We start from the raw sequence: 15,559 nt of genomic DNA on the forward strand, positions 1-15,559 counted from the left end.
TTCGCTAGATCTGTCTAGATCAATTAGATCCAACATTGGTAGTGGCATCTCCATATCCACATCCCTATCTTCAAAATTTTGCTTACTTCGTGGTGCAACTTGGATCATGTACCACCATCTTAGATCAGAACGATCCGGATGAAAAACCACCTATATTGAAGATGGGTGCCAAATGCCATAAATTATATATATGAAATTATGCTTAAGTACATGTATGAAATTATGCTTAAGTACATGTATGCTTAAGTACATGTATGAATGGATCTTTAAAAATGAAAGCTTCGATTAATTAAATCATTAGTATGCACTTGCTCACAATGCTCGGGAAGAACAAAAGTATCACTTTCATCGGTCCAAAGTTTGGTGGAGTCTATTGCAAAGAAACCGCTACTGTCTTTTCTCACTATCACATGGGGACCATTGTAAATAGTTCTAAACCATTTTACATCAAGAATGAAAATACTAAATTGTCTGAAATCAATTTCATAGATTTCGCATATGGTCCCACAATAATCCAACTGTGAGGAGAGAACATTGGTATCCGAAGCACTTGCTCGGCTATCTTGTGTGAAGTTAGCCATGAGTCCATAATCATACGTGACTCTTTGAATCGATGCGTTCCATGCAAAAATGTTGTCCATATGACCATAATGCACTGTACTTTTTGTACTGCAAAAGAGTATCATTAAAACAATGAAGATGTGCATCTATTTTATAGCGTATATTGCCACAAATAATTACTTAATTAAGTCAAGAGGTAAGAAACTTACATGCATCATACATCCAGATGATAACTCTTGCTTGTGCTCGTTTACTGTCTCTCCATCGCATTTGGCTTTTCGTAGAGCCAGTTGTAGCCAATCAAATGACATGTGAGTGGGGAGAAGGGCAAGATCCCGTGGATATAGTTGCGATCGCCTGTAAATTACTCTGAATCTCTTCCTTGTAACTATTCTTTCTGCTTTGACTACTTCATATCTCTCAATCCACTTCTGCATCTCCTTGCTTATTGAGGATACAAAACTTATTGCATTTTTCCATTTGCTCTTCGCTCATCTTTCTTTCAATCCCTTTTCCTTGGGGAACCTTGCCAACGATGCGATCATCATCTTTGTTATGCCAAGCCTGTGGCATATCATGATCCATGGATGCAAGAAACTCGATGATATATACTAATGACTCTTGCACAAGCCATCCCTCTGCCATGCTTGCTTCTGGTCGTGCTCTTTGCCTTGCAAATCCCTTCAAGTTTTCATAAATCGCTCGAGAAAAAACATCCACCGACTATAAACGGTACCTACAATGACCACCTCATCAACTATGTGCACAAGCAAGTGCACTTGAGTTGTCATAATGCTCGATGGAAAGTGCTTCTCAAGCAAGCATACGGCTTCAATGGAGTCCACCCTAGCCTTCTCGATGCTCGATATGGAGATCTCTTTTTGAGATATCCACCTATTTCACATGCCCATGTAAGATATATTCATAATCAGTCTACAGATTATTCAGCTTAAATTGACGAAAATGCAATCAATGCGATTTGATAGTAAGCATGCCGCACAATACCACTGATCTTGAATATAGCATTTCTAACATCTTCTTGTAAACACCCGAGACCTATGATGATGATGCAGGAGAGGGGGAGGAGAGAGGTGGCGTAGATGATGAGGCAGATGATGGTGGTGAAATAGTGGTGGTAACCATAGAGGTCGAGGATGTGGTGAGCAGCATGGGCTTTGGGTGGGCCCCTTTCTTCTGGGCCGCGATGCTGTCCACTATCAAACCGCTCTAGTTGCTGCGTTTGTTGAAGTTCTTCAGACTGAGTTGCTTTTGTGTTTTCGCCTTGTCACCGTTCCCCTTCCCCATCTCCACGCGTATGCAGATTTGGATCGAAGGGTCTCCCGCCTAGTCTCCTGTCCTCATCCCCCTCTTCCCTTCATTATGGAGGAAATAGTAGTGGGCAAAGAAGGGAGTGCAGGAGGTCGAAGCTGCTTCTATATGAAGAAAGTATCCACATGTATGCTTCTTGACTATTAGAATCATAAAAATCATTCTTGACTATTAGAATCCACATATATGCTTCTTGACTATTAGAATCATAAAATGCAATTGATAGTCTATACTACTTAGAAATCAAGTAGTATGAAATGTCACAAATATATAATTTGGACTAAGTGTTAAATGGTTATTGTATTTTGTGTGCAATGCATCCTTCCTCTTAAAATGATCGATAAGTCCTTTTCCATCCACATTCTTAGCCATTGGCTTCTCCTTGGTTACTTCTTTCCCCCCTTCTCTCGGACTAATTTCTCCCATGAGTCTTGAAGTGCATTATTCATGGCTGAAAACTTTTTCTTCAAATCTGACTCTATCTCAGCTTTGAAAGAATCAAAACTAAAAGATATCAGGTGCCATCTCGTCTGTAACTGGCTTTCTTCCGGTCCCTAGCATCACAGGAGTCTCCTCCTCCGCGTGAACTCGTCACATCTAATCAACATGCTTCTCAATCTTTGGGTACAATCTTCTTGGCCGCCAAGGTTACTTTTTTTGTTTTTTTTCCATTGATCCTCCTAGTATTCACCATGTTGAAGCTTGGGGTAAACATTGACTCTCACGCCAGTCTTACAAACACTTACACAGAAATTCCTAAGCTGACCTAAGGCTATGTTCTAAGTATTATCAAGCTCTTCAACTCCAAAGAAAACCTGGCTCTGATACTTGTCAAAGTCGAGCTTACGCAAAATCGCAATTTCCAATTAAATTACTTAATACTCAATAAACTTAGAACTTCAAATAGCCATTATTTAGATGAACATCCACACATATACACTAGAGGTCACGCAGACACGGCGCACATTGAAGGTGTCACGGACACACTGAAGGTGTCATGCTAGCACTTTAAATAATGTGGTCACGCTGAAGGTGACAGAAGTTATACTGAAGATAGCATACATGGTGAATAACCATGCGTGCAAGATTTGTAGAAGATAACCGGCGCCTTGTAAAAATATCCCTCCACTAAGATCTGCCCATGTGGAATAAAAAACCTGATGCACACACAGTAGACTCTCATGCCCCCCATTCCTACATTGGTACCTACTACCATGTCTTGGTGCTCTCCTACTATGGTGGGAAAATGGACCCTATTTTCCAACACCCCCTCTCATTGTCACACTATGACCCTTCAATGACCCAAAGACATATAAACTCCATCTGCTCCCTTTCAGAAGCTCTCACCAACAACTTGAGAAATGTGTCGAAATCAAGTCCCAATACCAAATTTTACGTCCATGATTGGACTAATGAGGGTATAGGCTTACCAAAACCTAGGCATGACTAAGAGCCTTAGCACATGGATGGGGCTAGCATGGGTTTAGGATGGTTATATTTTTGTCATCATTACTCCCATCCTACACCAAGTGGTCTAGGATGGATTTAGAATGGGAGTAGCCACTTTTTATCCGATCCTGGACCATGGCCTCTAGACCTTGGCAACCAGAATGGGTTCCCCTTTTTTAGGGATTCAAAAACATGGAAGGATGACATGTGTCCTTGTCCCCACAAGGTCCCCACCTCTTAAACACATGAAATGATGCCATGTGTCCTCTTCCCCCTAAACCCATCCCTAGTTCTTTTTTTGTTAGCACATGGTGGGATGGGAATAGGATAGAAATATGCATGGGACCACTCGGGACCACCTTTTCCCATTCCCATCCTATTTCTTCCCATGTGCTAAGCCCCTAACTTGGGATCTACGATTAGATCTAAGGTTAGAGTGTGGTCTAACCCAGGGTTAGGAATAACCTATGGTTGTGACCAGAATTAGCATGGAAGAGGTCTAGATCAAGTGTACAGAGCTGGCCCACTAAAGATTTGGATCTTTCCTTTACTTTTTGCAAAGAAAATTTTTGAGTTAGAAAGGTATTTTCTAAAAGTACATTTCTAGGACACCAACCCTTTTAAGAAAGTTCTAAAAGGAGGGGAAAGTATGTGGCTTGCATGCCACACCTTTTCATGCAGCCTAGCCCCCTCGTGCAGCCCATGCATGGCATCACTTTTCGCACACTTTGCACCCATCCACCATCTACTTCAGCCTCCTTTCCACGCCCACAACTGGGCCTATCTTTCACCAAATCACCCTCTCTTAGCTGCAAACAACTACTCTTTCTGCCCTCTCTTTTCTAAGCAAATCTACTGCAGGACGCAGCTCTACTTCAACTACAAGCCTACCAATCACAAGCATCTACAGCTCTCTTTTGGGACGTCGACCAATTCTCCTGCTGCCATCTCTGCAGAGAGCTCTGCGTATTGACCCCCCCATCTCCCACCTATCGTGTTCGTTGTTCGAACCACTGATAGCTGGCCCTAAAGAAAGCAAACAGCACAGTGAACTGCTGGGTGAAAATTTTAGCTTTCTGTCGCTATCCTTTGGCCACAAGAAGTGGCTATACAACAGCAAAGCACTACGCAATCATGTTGAGGAGCCACTAATATTTGGAGCTGATTGCATGTGCGGTCTACCGCAAACCCGCGAGTGTTTGGATAGCTGAGAAGCTGTAAAGTCTGTGCATTGTGGACTGCGATCAATCTGGTCACTACTAAAAGTTGCTACTTGCCGTAAGGTTGTGCTACAACCTGATTGCATTGAAGCCCCTACAAAAAATGGCTGTTGCCAACTATACGCAGCGTACAATAAACAAGGGGAAATATGGAACAAAGAAATCAACAAAAATGAGCAGAAAGCAGCCTTTGTTGACACCACACACACACACACACGTATATATACAAGTTTACAAAAGTGTGATTCCCTCCGGATCCACCATAGTGCCTCGTAGAACTGAATCTACATTCTTCTAACAGCCTCTCTTTTGTATTTACTGGTTTTTTCAGTTCCTCATGGATGCTGAAAGCACCGGGGTTTTTCCAAACCATTAATAAAAAAATTCTTTTCTCTGTAAAAAAAGAACCAAATGTACATACCTTGTTGTCAACATATGAGGCTGAACGTGGCTTGTCCATCCTGCATTGCATTCACAAGAAGAACATGATCAACACCCATAGACTATTATAAAATACCCATCCCACCTGCACACAATTAATACTATCACAATTCAAAAGAGAGACTAAGAGCGCCCTCATTTTAACTTTCCAAACTAGTTTTTCCCCCTTTTTCTCTTTTACTTTTTTTTCAAAGGTTGGGGTGGGATGGGGGCACTGTGTTTCGTTTCGATGCCCCCCCACATAAAAATATCAAAGCTTTGGAAAGGTCACTGACCCACCTGTATGAGGAGTTCAAAGCAGTGGATATGTAGGCAAGGAAGGGTAGGCAGAACTGCACCAAACAGTTGGCAGCAGATTAGGGCTGCAGTTTGCAAAGCTGTCAAGAGAGGAGATCTGGCCCCAGCAAGGTCGCATTATAGGCAGATTTCGGACTCTATCAGGTTGGCAGATCTGGCAGTCAACCAGTTTGCAAGTCATCTCAAATACCAGATCAGGTTGGCCTGGTCTGGTCGGCAGAAACTAGGCCAGACCCAGTGTGCTGAGACAGACCTAGGTAGTGAACTGGTCGGCCAGTTCTACAGCAGGATTGTCCTATATACTTAAGGCTCCTACCACACTTTCTGCATCCCACTGCAGCCCGCCCTTGAAGGCACACAGGAGCAGATATTTGGAGACTTCATTTGCATACATACCTCAGTTTTCATCAGTCCTTCCAGACTATTTTTTGCCCAGCACTCTGCTGGATTGCTTCATCCTGAAGCAGTTATGCCACTCTTATGGTGACTATAAACTAAGTATCTTTTGAAGTACCTCTGCTGCTCTATCCCTCTGTTTTGTTTAAAGTTTGCAGGCTCAGATTTACTGCGTTATCTGCTTGTACATGTGCATCCTTCAGCCCTTGAAATACTAGCATGGTATCTTAGCCCCATCAGCAACTCTTGTGAAATGCCTCAGCCCTAAAGGAAGGAGCCTGTCACAAGAAAGAGGAGACCCCATTTTCATGAGCACCTCTCAGTTTCAAGTCTCACTCCCCCTCCTAAACATTCTTAAATGGGGTCTTTTTGCAGGAGCCTTCTTTGAATGCAGGGAATTCGGTCACATGGCTTCACAATGCCCTTTGGCTCTACATAAGATCCCTCCTCATGCTATGCCTGCCTCTATGCAAACTAAGGATGCCCTGGGCCTTGTGGGATTAAACATAAAACAAATAAGCATGTTCATCTTGCTCAGGATTAAGGCAAGGGTAAGGTTGCCCCTACCTCAAAATTGCAATTCCCAAATGCCCCATGTAGCTCAAGCAAAAGCAAGGGACAAATCCTCGAATGAAGGTTGGCAAACCCCGAGGAAAATTGTCTCGGCTAGGAGGCAACTAGTACTTGGACGGGTGCTTCTTCAAATGGACACACTCCGGCTGTAAATTCAGGCATAAGTATTACTTGGGCGGCAGTCACTGCGAGCCACACTCTCTTCCCAGAAGATGAAGCTGCTCTATTATTGCCTGGCCCTCAAATAAGGTAGATATGCAATCTTAATCTCTCTCTTGGGTGTTACACTTTTGTACACTTGTACAGCTGTAAATATGTTGTAGTGCTTGACATATAATGTACAAGGGTTGTGCCACTCCTCAGGCCTTCAAGCCTTCAGAGTAGCAGAGTCAGGCCTCCCCGCAGCAGACCAGCACGGTAGCCTTAGCCTCTTCAAGGATCTAGTGAGGATTCACCTCCTCTCGGTAGTCTAGTCTTCCAGTTTTGTAGTGAGGGTTTCAGCCCCTTCATACAGTTGTATTCAACCCTTTGGGCATTCATTATTCAATTGTATCTATTTCCTCTTCGGAGGTTCACTACATTCTCTTCCTCTGATTCTCTCACTCACATCCACAACTCACTTTGTGTATTGAGTGCATCATCTTGCAGTTGTAGTTAGTATTGAGCAGGAAAGAGAGTGAGGATAGTCTATCTCCCACTACAAGGCTACACACTTCCTTCGATGCAATGAACATAGAAAAAACCAAGGCAAGGCAAGGTGCCTTCACACGTAAGGGCTGCTCCTTGAAGGATTTTTTCAAAATTCACCATTATAAGAGGCGATCTGCCAATATGCTGGGTTAAAAATTTGGATGGTACTTGGATTTCAGAGCACAACTTGCTGAGGCTTGTGTTTCTCATTTTGCTCGACATTTTGGGCAGGCTGATTCTCCATCACAAGATGTGATTTCAGCCGGAAAAGGAACTCCTTCATTATGTCAGTCCAATTCTATCTCCAAAACAGGCTATCCAGCTTGAACTTCCCTTCACGAAGAGAGAGTTGAAAGATGCCATTCGTAATTGTGGCAAATGGAAGAGTTCCGGTTGGGTGTTGGAAAGGTCACCTCTCCATCTGTAAGCCCCAATATGAGGAGAGCATGGGGGGGTGGACCTGGGTCTTTAGAGACTAACACATGGACAGGGTTATGTCTGCCATGTGGGCAGGAATCAAAGAGTGAAGGAAAGTGCTGCAACAAATGGAGCTCATGGATGGAAAGTTGGCTATGGATGTTCAGACTGGATCTGGCCTGGCAGAGGCAGATTTGGAGCATCACCAGATGGCAGGGTTAACCAGGAGCATAGGCGCCAACGTCACGATCTGTTTGACGGGGTCTGTGGGCAGGTACACAACCTGCAACAGGGCCTAGAAATGGCGCAAGTTGGCAGGACAAACCAGCAGACAAGTCGCCTGATTAGTGGGCTGGTTGGGCTGGGAATGGACAGCCAACCAGGCCTATTTAAAGGCTGGGTACTAGGCCAGGCCATGCATGAAAGTGCCCTAGTAATGTGAGGCCCTCACGGGCATTTATGGAGCAGATCAGGTCAGGGCCTGGTCGGCCTGCTTGGGTCGGCCAGAAGCAGCCTGACTGGCCGGCTATTTTGACCAGGCCTTGGGTCCTATAACGGAGCACTTGAGCCTCACAACATTACTCAGCAGTGCAGCTTCCAGCAGAGCAGAAAGGAGCAGCAAAGCACCATCCTTGGGGGCCTACATCCAGAAGCTGAAGGAGTACTAGTGTTGCTGCAGATTTAGCTCAAGTGTCAGGCTGAGACTTGGCTGTCTTCTAGGGCAGCAAGGAGCTGAGGTCAAAGGATGGAGAGTCTACATACGCTCAAGGTGGAGGCACGCGGGCTCAAGTCTAGAGATATCCGGGAGATAGTAGAAGTCCATTGTGGTAAGATCAAAGGACCACACTCTTTTGTATTGTGTCCATAGCTTTGGACGGAAATATATATCTCTCCTTTGTATTGAGTCCATAGCTTTGGACGGAAATATATATTCTTTTGGTAGCTTCTATATCTGGCTGTATATCTGGCTGATTCATTGTCTATTGATGAGTCTGAACATCTATTTGATATACCTTTGTAAGACTAGAATAAGTCCAAGAATAAGTCCAATCATACAAATTTAGAATTTTTGTTGTTCTAAAGATCAAAAATCTACAAAGAAAATAAAAGAGAAAATGAAAGAGAAGAAAAAAGAGGTAAACAAAAACTTTTATGAAAAGCAAAAGGAAGACATACTTAGCAAGCAAAGCAACACTTATGTCGTCATCAGTGCCCAAGCATAAGCAGCTATACTGGGTTTCTAAAGACCCGCGGAGTCTCTTGGGCAAACCCAGTACTTATGCACATCTATTTGATGCACATAAGTTTAAGAAGTTTGTGATTCCACTCCACTGTGTGAGCTCCTGAGCTATTCTATCAGTCTTCCACTGTGCGCACCCTTTGTTGGTCCATTTCTATCAGTGGGATGGTCTTACGTTGGAATTTTATCTACAATATTGGGATGCCATTTCACCTGCAATGCTATTGGTTAATCTTGCATGGGACACACAACAGATGCCAGTCCGTTGGAAAAAAGGATTGGTGAAATTATTCTCCAAAAAGAACTTATGTGAGTTCTGTACACATTGGAGACCCGTTACAATTAGCCTGTCATCTAAAAGCTGGATGCTGAGATGATCGTGGATTGTTTCTTGGGAAGAGAGAGATCACAATCTAGGACATGGGTGCAAAATAGGGAGCAGGCTGAATCACAGCTAATCCCTGCTTTTTTTGCCATGAGAGTACATGAGGAAAAAGAAACAATTTTTATAGCTTTTTGGGAAAAGCATTCTAAAGCCTGTGCTTTCCAAAAGGGGGAAAAGCAATGGCTTTTGAGAAAAGCTGTGCTTTCTAAAAGCAGCTAGCCTTGGCCATCACTTCTACATCAGTGTATGCTCTTAGCACAGCATCTCCATCCACAAGAGACTCTCCTACAACTATTGTGATTCAGAGAAGGTGCATCCTAGGTGGATTTCAACAGATTTCCAGCCTTTGCCTTCATTGTTTCATATCTAGGTGAGCCAGATTTGCTGTTCTAGACATCCTTCTCCTGCTATACACTTGCAATTTGCAGTTTTCCCTCTTATGGCAGCTTGAAAGTCCAATTTCAAATTTCGCCTACCAAGTTCCAAGATCCTGACTTGCGCCACAACAGTTTGCCTTGCATTTCGGACAACTTTCTAGCCTCGAAATCAAATTTCGCTGCTCCAAAGCAGCCAAACTCAGATTTCTCTCTACCTGAACTCTTCAAGGTTAGACGATTTGCAAGATAATCCGATGACTGATCAGAATCACTCATCCCAAGGTGAAATTCAGGGTGTGGATCATGGTATGGACCTATATAGAGGTGATAATCAAGGTTTATACAATGATCTAATCACAAAGGACGCTCTCAAGGACTTCTTGACCACTTTGGACGTGAGATTTGATGCGGTCACCTTGAATCATTCACAGCTGGTTCAACAGATCGACACTTACACTATTCCATCACGTTCGTGACGAATACCATCCAAGCTCTTACTCAAGTAGATGCTATGGCTCCTATTATGGGCCCAAATCATTCACAACTGGTTTAACATATCAATGCATACAATGTTCCATCACGTTCATGACGAAGACCGTCCAAGCTCTTACTTGTGAAGATGCTATATGGCTTCTGCTATGGGCCCAAACATCACTCCGGATCCGTATTCCAGAGAATAGAAGGCTAGCACCAAGGAGGTGGTGGGTACTTGGCTACATAAGTGGCAGGTAAACTTCCAATTTCACCCCTATGTTGATGACAAAAGAATTCAGCTTGCAGTAGGATATTTGTCAGGCAAAGCACTCCTTTGGTGGAAGGCATTACGGCCAAACCTTACCACACGGGCTCAATCTGAAGATACCTTCAAGAAAGAATTCCTCAAGGAGGAAGAAGATTAAGAAATTGTGGGCAAGTTTAAAGCCCTCGACATGGCCAAGAAGAATCTCAGTTTTAAGAATTATCTACAGAAATTCAAAGACTTTAGACACGTGGGACAAAGATGAATCCCACCGCTTTGTTGAGATTCTTTATATTCATCCCTCCAAGGTATCTCCAATGCAACTGTGAAATATATTGTACCAACTTCATATGATGTGCTACAATATGTCCTAATTCTTTCTTCATTGTTGTTTTTGTTAAAGACAAGAATGATGTAAGTGTGTTTCAACACCAGAAATAAAGAAGTTATTTGATGTACTTCCAGCTAAACTGTCACAAGGTTTACCTCTAGAAAGGACAATAGATCATCGCATAGACTTAGTCCCTAGCACTCAGCCTATAAGTATTCCACCTGAGCCAGTTAGAGGAGGATGAGTTGGCGAGGCAACTTCAGAACTACCTGAAGATGGGTTACATACGCCCAAGTAGATCACCCTAGGGTGCTCCTATCTTTTTAAGAAATAAAAAAAGATAATACGTGGAGAATGTGTGTGCTGATTATAAACAATTGAATAAAGTGACAATGAAGAATAAGTATTCTCTCGCAACCTTTCAACAAATGATGAACAACTTATTCTGAGATTATTTGAGCAAGCTTATTAAGGAAATCAATACGTGATTATTCTAAAACCACAATTTCCTTAACCAACATATTAAAAGATCGTGGACATCAGTCCAATCAACCTATCACTTGGAATTGAGCAAGGCTTTTGACACGATGAAAGTTTCTATCTCAAGGAAGCACACGTTCTAGCATTGCCCGATCCTACCCGACCTTATGTTTTGGATACCAATGCGAGTGATTATGCAGTTGGAGCCTCATTATTCCAAGATGGTAGACCAGTTGCTTTTGAAAATAAAAAGTTAGATGACACTCTATTGTGTTGGTCAACACTAGAAAAGGAACTTTATGTTGTGATGTATGCTCTTAAAGTTGGAGAAACTATCTGTATAAATTTTCAAATTGACAACAGAGCCCGGGAAGCCATATGCAACACATCAAGGCCAGTCCCCATAGTTGTCTGCACGTGACCAAGGCTGACCTCCTAAGGAGCATAGGCTTATTACAGTCGTTGCAAACTCTTAGCAATAAATGGGAAAGCATTTACATGGATCTTATCACGGGTTTGCCAAGAACGCACAAGGTTCATGATGCCATATGGGTTACAGTACATCGTTTAACAAAGATGGCTAGATTTTTACCTACTAGCTCAACTGTTCCAACAAATCGATTGGCTCAGTAGTTTGTTGACAAGTTATTTTGCTTGTATGGTTTGCCTACCGACATAGTCAATGATAGAGATTCCAAGTGTACGAGTGATTTCTGGACACTTATCTTTGACAAGTGAGATACCACTCTTAGTTTTGAGTTCCTCTAAACATACATAGACTGATGGCCAGACAGAAGTGGTAAACCAAGCTTTCAAAGATATGCTTCATGCATATGTTTCCAAGAGGCAGCCTTCATGGGAAAAATATATTATATACCTTTGTAAGACTAGAATATGTCCAATCATACAAATTTAGATTTTTTGTTGTTCTAAAGTCCAAAAATCTACACAGAAAATAAAAAGAGAAAACGAAAGAGAAGAAAAAAGAGGAAACAAAAACTTTCTGAAAAATGAAAGGAAGACATACTTAGCAAGCAAAGAAACACTTATGTCGTCATTAGTGCCCAAGCATAAGCAGCTATACTGGGTTTCTAAAAACCCGTGGAGTCTCTTGGGCAAACCCGGCACTTACTAAAATACGTCAAATAAACAAAAGAGAAAATAAAGAATAAAGGAAGAAGGTGACTAAGCAAAAATAACCAAGCAAATCAAGAAACAAAATCTTCCAAAAAACAGGAATAAACTCTCTCTCTCTCTCTCTCTCTCTCTCTTTTAAAACATGAAAAAATAAAAGAACCCCTTACACTTATGTACCGCTTCCTACAAAAATGCAAAACTACAGTCCTAACTTCGAAAGCACATGAATACTCAATCACACTCTATTTTCAAACTAAAAGAAAAACGGGCTATTCAGCTCCCCTGCTTTTTGTTTTCAGCTGTTCAATCATTCTAAACATGCCTAAGGCCGATACACCATAGATAAAAGACTTCATATCTAAGATTGTGCGTACTTTTTTCATTATTTTTCTTGGATTATACCTCTTGTGTATTAGTAAAGTGATCAAATCACTAAATTGAGTGATGAAAGACTCCTTAGTTGTACAAAGGCGGGGAAATCTATGTAATTGGGAAGAAATGACTCCATATTTTGCCAAATCAAAAATGTTTTGAGTCAATGTGAGGCATTTTTATAATGTGTAAACAACTACATTCAGGTTGTTCACGTTTATAATATATATCAACCTCTAATCCTATGGAAGATTAAAAAAGTCTAAGATCTAAGAGAGCACAAGAATCCCCTCTTGAAGTACCTTCATGGGGAAAATATTTACCAATGATTAATAATAGTGCAAAGCATTCAAGTACAGGTTTTAGCCCTTTTATGCTTATGTACGAATTTCAACCTAAGTCGTGAATTCAAGGGAATCAAGGACGATGGTGCAAGATCATTTTTGCAAGATATGCAAGAGATGTTGCAATTTGCAAAGGAGTCTATTAGAAGTGCCCAAGATCGGGACAAATTTAATTATAATTGACATCGTTCCCTGTGAGAGTTTTCTCAATGAACGATGGTATTTTTACGAGTTCCAAAGGAATCTAAGAGTCTTTGTTAAGGAACGATAGTATTTTTATGAGTTCCAAAGGAATCTAAGAGCCCCAGTACTGATAGGGTTAAAAAATTATCCTCTAGATACTTTGGATTAGAAGGAGAATTGGACAAGTTGCATATGAACTAGAATTGCCTCCTAATGTAAGAGTTCATCCAGTTTTTCATGTCAAGAGACTAAAGAAATACTAGGTGCTGAGGATCAATTGGTAACTCGTCAAGAACTTATAGGAGCCTTGTACCACATGAACCTGAAAATTTTCTTGGATTTTGTGAATGTCAAGTCAAAAATAGGACAATCATAGAATACATGATTAAGTGAAAGGATCATGTTGAGGAGAATTCTATATTCAATAACCTTCAAAGAGAGTTTTCGTACTTTCTTATGAACACACAAGTGAGTTCTTAGAGGAGGGGGAGCATGTCATGTGCATGGACCATATATGACGTGTGCTTTAGACACATAAGATTACCTAGGAAGCCTTGGGAGGCCTAGGACTACACTTTCAACTAGTTCTTCCTTGCCGGTCTGGATCCTGGATTGGGTCGTCGATGCCACCTACTTCCTAGCGTAGCCCAAGACTCAGCAATAGTTCCAAGGCCCTTGGGCACTGTAGGAAAACGTGGCCGATGCCACCAATGCCACGTGTCAACACCATAAGCGCCGGGTGCGGGGGGTCCCACTGCTGACCAATTTAATTTAATAAGCTAGTTAGGGGCACTTTTCCCTCTTTAAGAGGTTTTTCCCCCTAACCGCAGTTAGTCCACTAACTATGGTTAGTGACTACTAAGGTTTTGTCACTAGGACAAAACCTTATCTCTCACTCTGGATGTAGGAGCAAAAGTCTCCTCATAGTATATGCCCTTTTTCTGAGCATATCCTTTTGCGACCAACCTTGCCTTGTACCTATCAATGGTGCCATCTGGCTTTCTTTTAACTTTGAAAACCCACCGTGTACCTAAGGCATGTTTACCTGGTGGCAAATCGACAACTTCCCATGTCTGATTTTTCTGAATGGACTGCAACTCATCGTGCATGGCATTCATCCAATGCACATTATCATGTGCCTCTTCAAAAGTCTCAAGTCCCTCTTCATCAAGAAGAGTACCTGCATAAGCTGATTCAACTGAAAGAGCACCTCCCCCATGCCTTACTGCACTAGGAGTTCTGCCAGGTAATGGAGCATCAATTTTACTCTCCCTGAGAGTTTGTAACAGCCAATTTGAGACTGTTTTTACTGCATGTATATCTGTAATTTCTTGTTGAACAACCTCTTCCACTGCTTGTGGAGGTAGTAAGTCATCCTGTGGCTGAATCGGAGCATGTGGAGGTATCTGAAAATTCTGATTTGCATCAGATATATCAGCTGGGGAACCCAAGGCAATGGGTAGTAACCCCTCAAAGACATCATCGGAAGAAGAAGGTAAATCAAATTCAGCTTGAGTGTGAGCTGAATTTTCTGAAAATATAACATCTCTACTGACAATAATCTTTCGTGTGACAAGATTGTAGAGACAGTAGCCCTTGCTCTTTGCACTGTACCCAACAAAAATGCATTTAATTGCCATTTTCCTGAGGAGTTAGCCTCATTGTAAGCTGATGTACTATGCCCTTGTCTTTCAAAAAAGCATCAAAATCTACAGACAAATACTCCCCTCCTCTATCTATGCATAATGTCTGTATCTTGAGTCTGGATTTATTCTCAACCATGGCTGCAAAGTGTTTGAAAACCATTAACACTTCTAATTTGCGTTTCAGCCCATAAACCAAAGTGTAGTTGGAGTAGTCATCTATAAAAGTGACAAAGTAAAGAAGACCACCCAATGATGGAGTCCTCATGGGACCACAGACATCACTATGGATAAGCTGTAATTTTCGAACAGCTTTTACTGATCCATCCTTCTTAAAAGGAGATCTGTGCATTTTACCAAGAATGCACCCTTCACAGGCATGTGGAGGAGGTGTTTCAAGAGGAGGCAATGCATCAACCATGGCATGTTTTTGAAGCGTCATCAAGCTACCATAATGCATGTGTCCATATCTGGCATGCCATAACTCCGCATTCTTCATAGCAGTAGTAGGAGTGGAAACTGCAAGAGCATGTGCTGGACTTTTCTCATACATGTCAAGCTGAAAAAATACCACGTAACAAAGTGCCAGACAATCTCAAGGCATAGTCATGCTCTCTATCATGGACTGCACACTTGTCATCTTCAAAAATGACCTGCAATCCAGCTCTGTTAAGAGTGGACACTGAAAAGTGCCAGACAATCTCAAGGCATAGTCATGCTCTCTATCATGGACTGCACACTTGTCATCTTTAAAAATGACCTGAAATCCAGCTCTGTTAAGAGTGGACACTGAAAGTAGATTTTTTGTGATACCAGGCACATACAAGACATCAGAAATTTTGAATGTTGAGCCATCAATGGCTGTAAGTTCAACTTCTCCTGTACCACGCACTGAATAGGAGGAGTTGTTGGCACATGTGACCTTTTTACCAACGGGTGGTGGATGCAGAGATGT

At 42.0% G+C, this 15,559-nt stretch overlaps 1 protein-coding gene across 1 annotated transcript in view; it reads right to left on the minus strand.

The window, feature by feature from the left end:
• Positions 1-2,669: 2,669 nt before the first annotated feature.
• LOC147904967 (uncharacterized) overlaps positions 2,670-15,559 on the minus strand; it is a 40,491-nt gene continuing 27,601 nt past the window's right edge. Inside the window, exons 4-5 of the mRNA XM_087393072.1 lie at positions 4,981-5,020; positions 2,670-2,732 (exon numbers count right to left, since the gene is read on the minus strand). Of these exons, the coding sequence (XP_087249198.1) occupies positions 2,670-2,732; positions 4,981-5,020 (103 nt within the window). The remainder of the gene's footprint in view (positions 2,733-4,980; positions 5,021-15,559) is intronic.

Source organism: Dipteris shenzhenensis, chromosome 2 (assembly GCF_047967505.1).
Source record: "Dipteris shenzhenensis isolate YYH24624 ecotype China chromosome 2, Dip_SZ_1.0, whole genome shotgun sequence".
Taxonomy (NCBI): Eukaryota; Viridiplantae; Streptophyta; class Polypodiopsida; order Gleicheniales; family Dipteridaceae; genus Dipteris; species Dipteris shenzhenensis.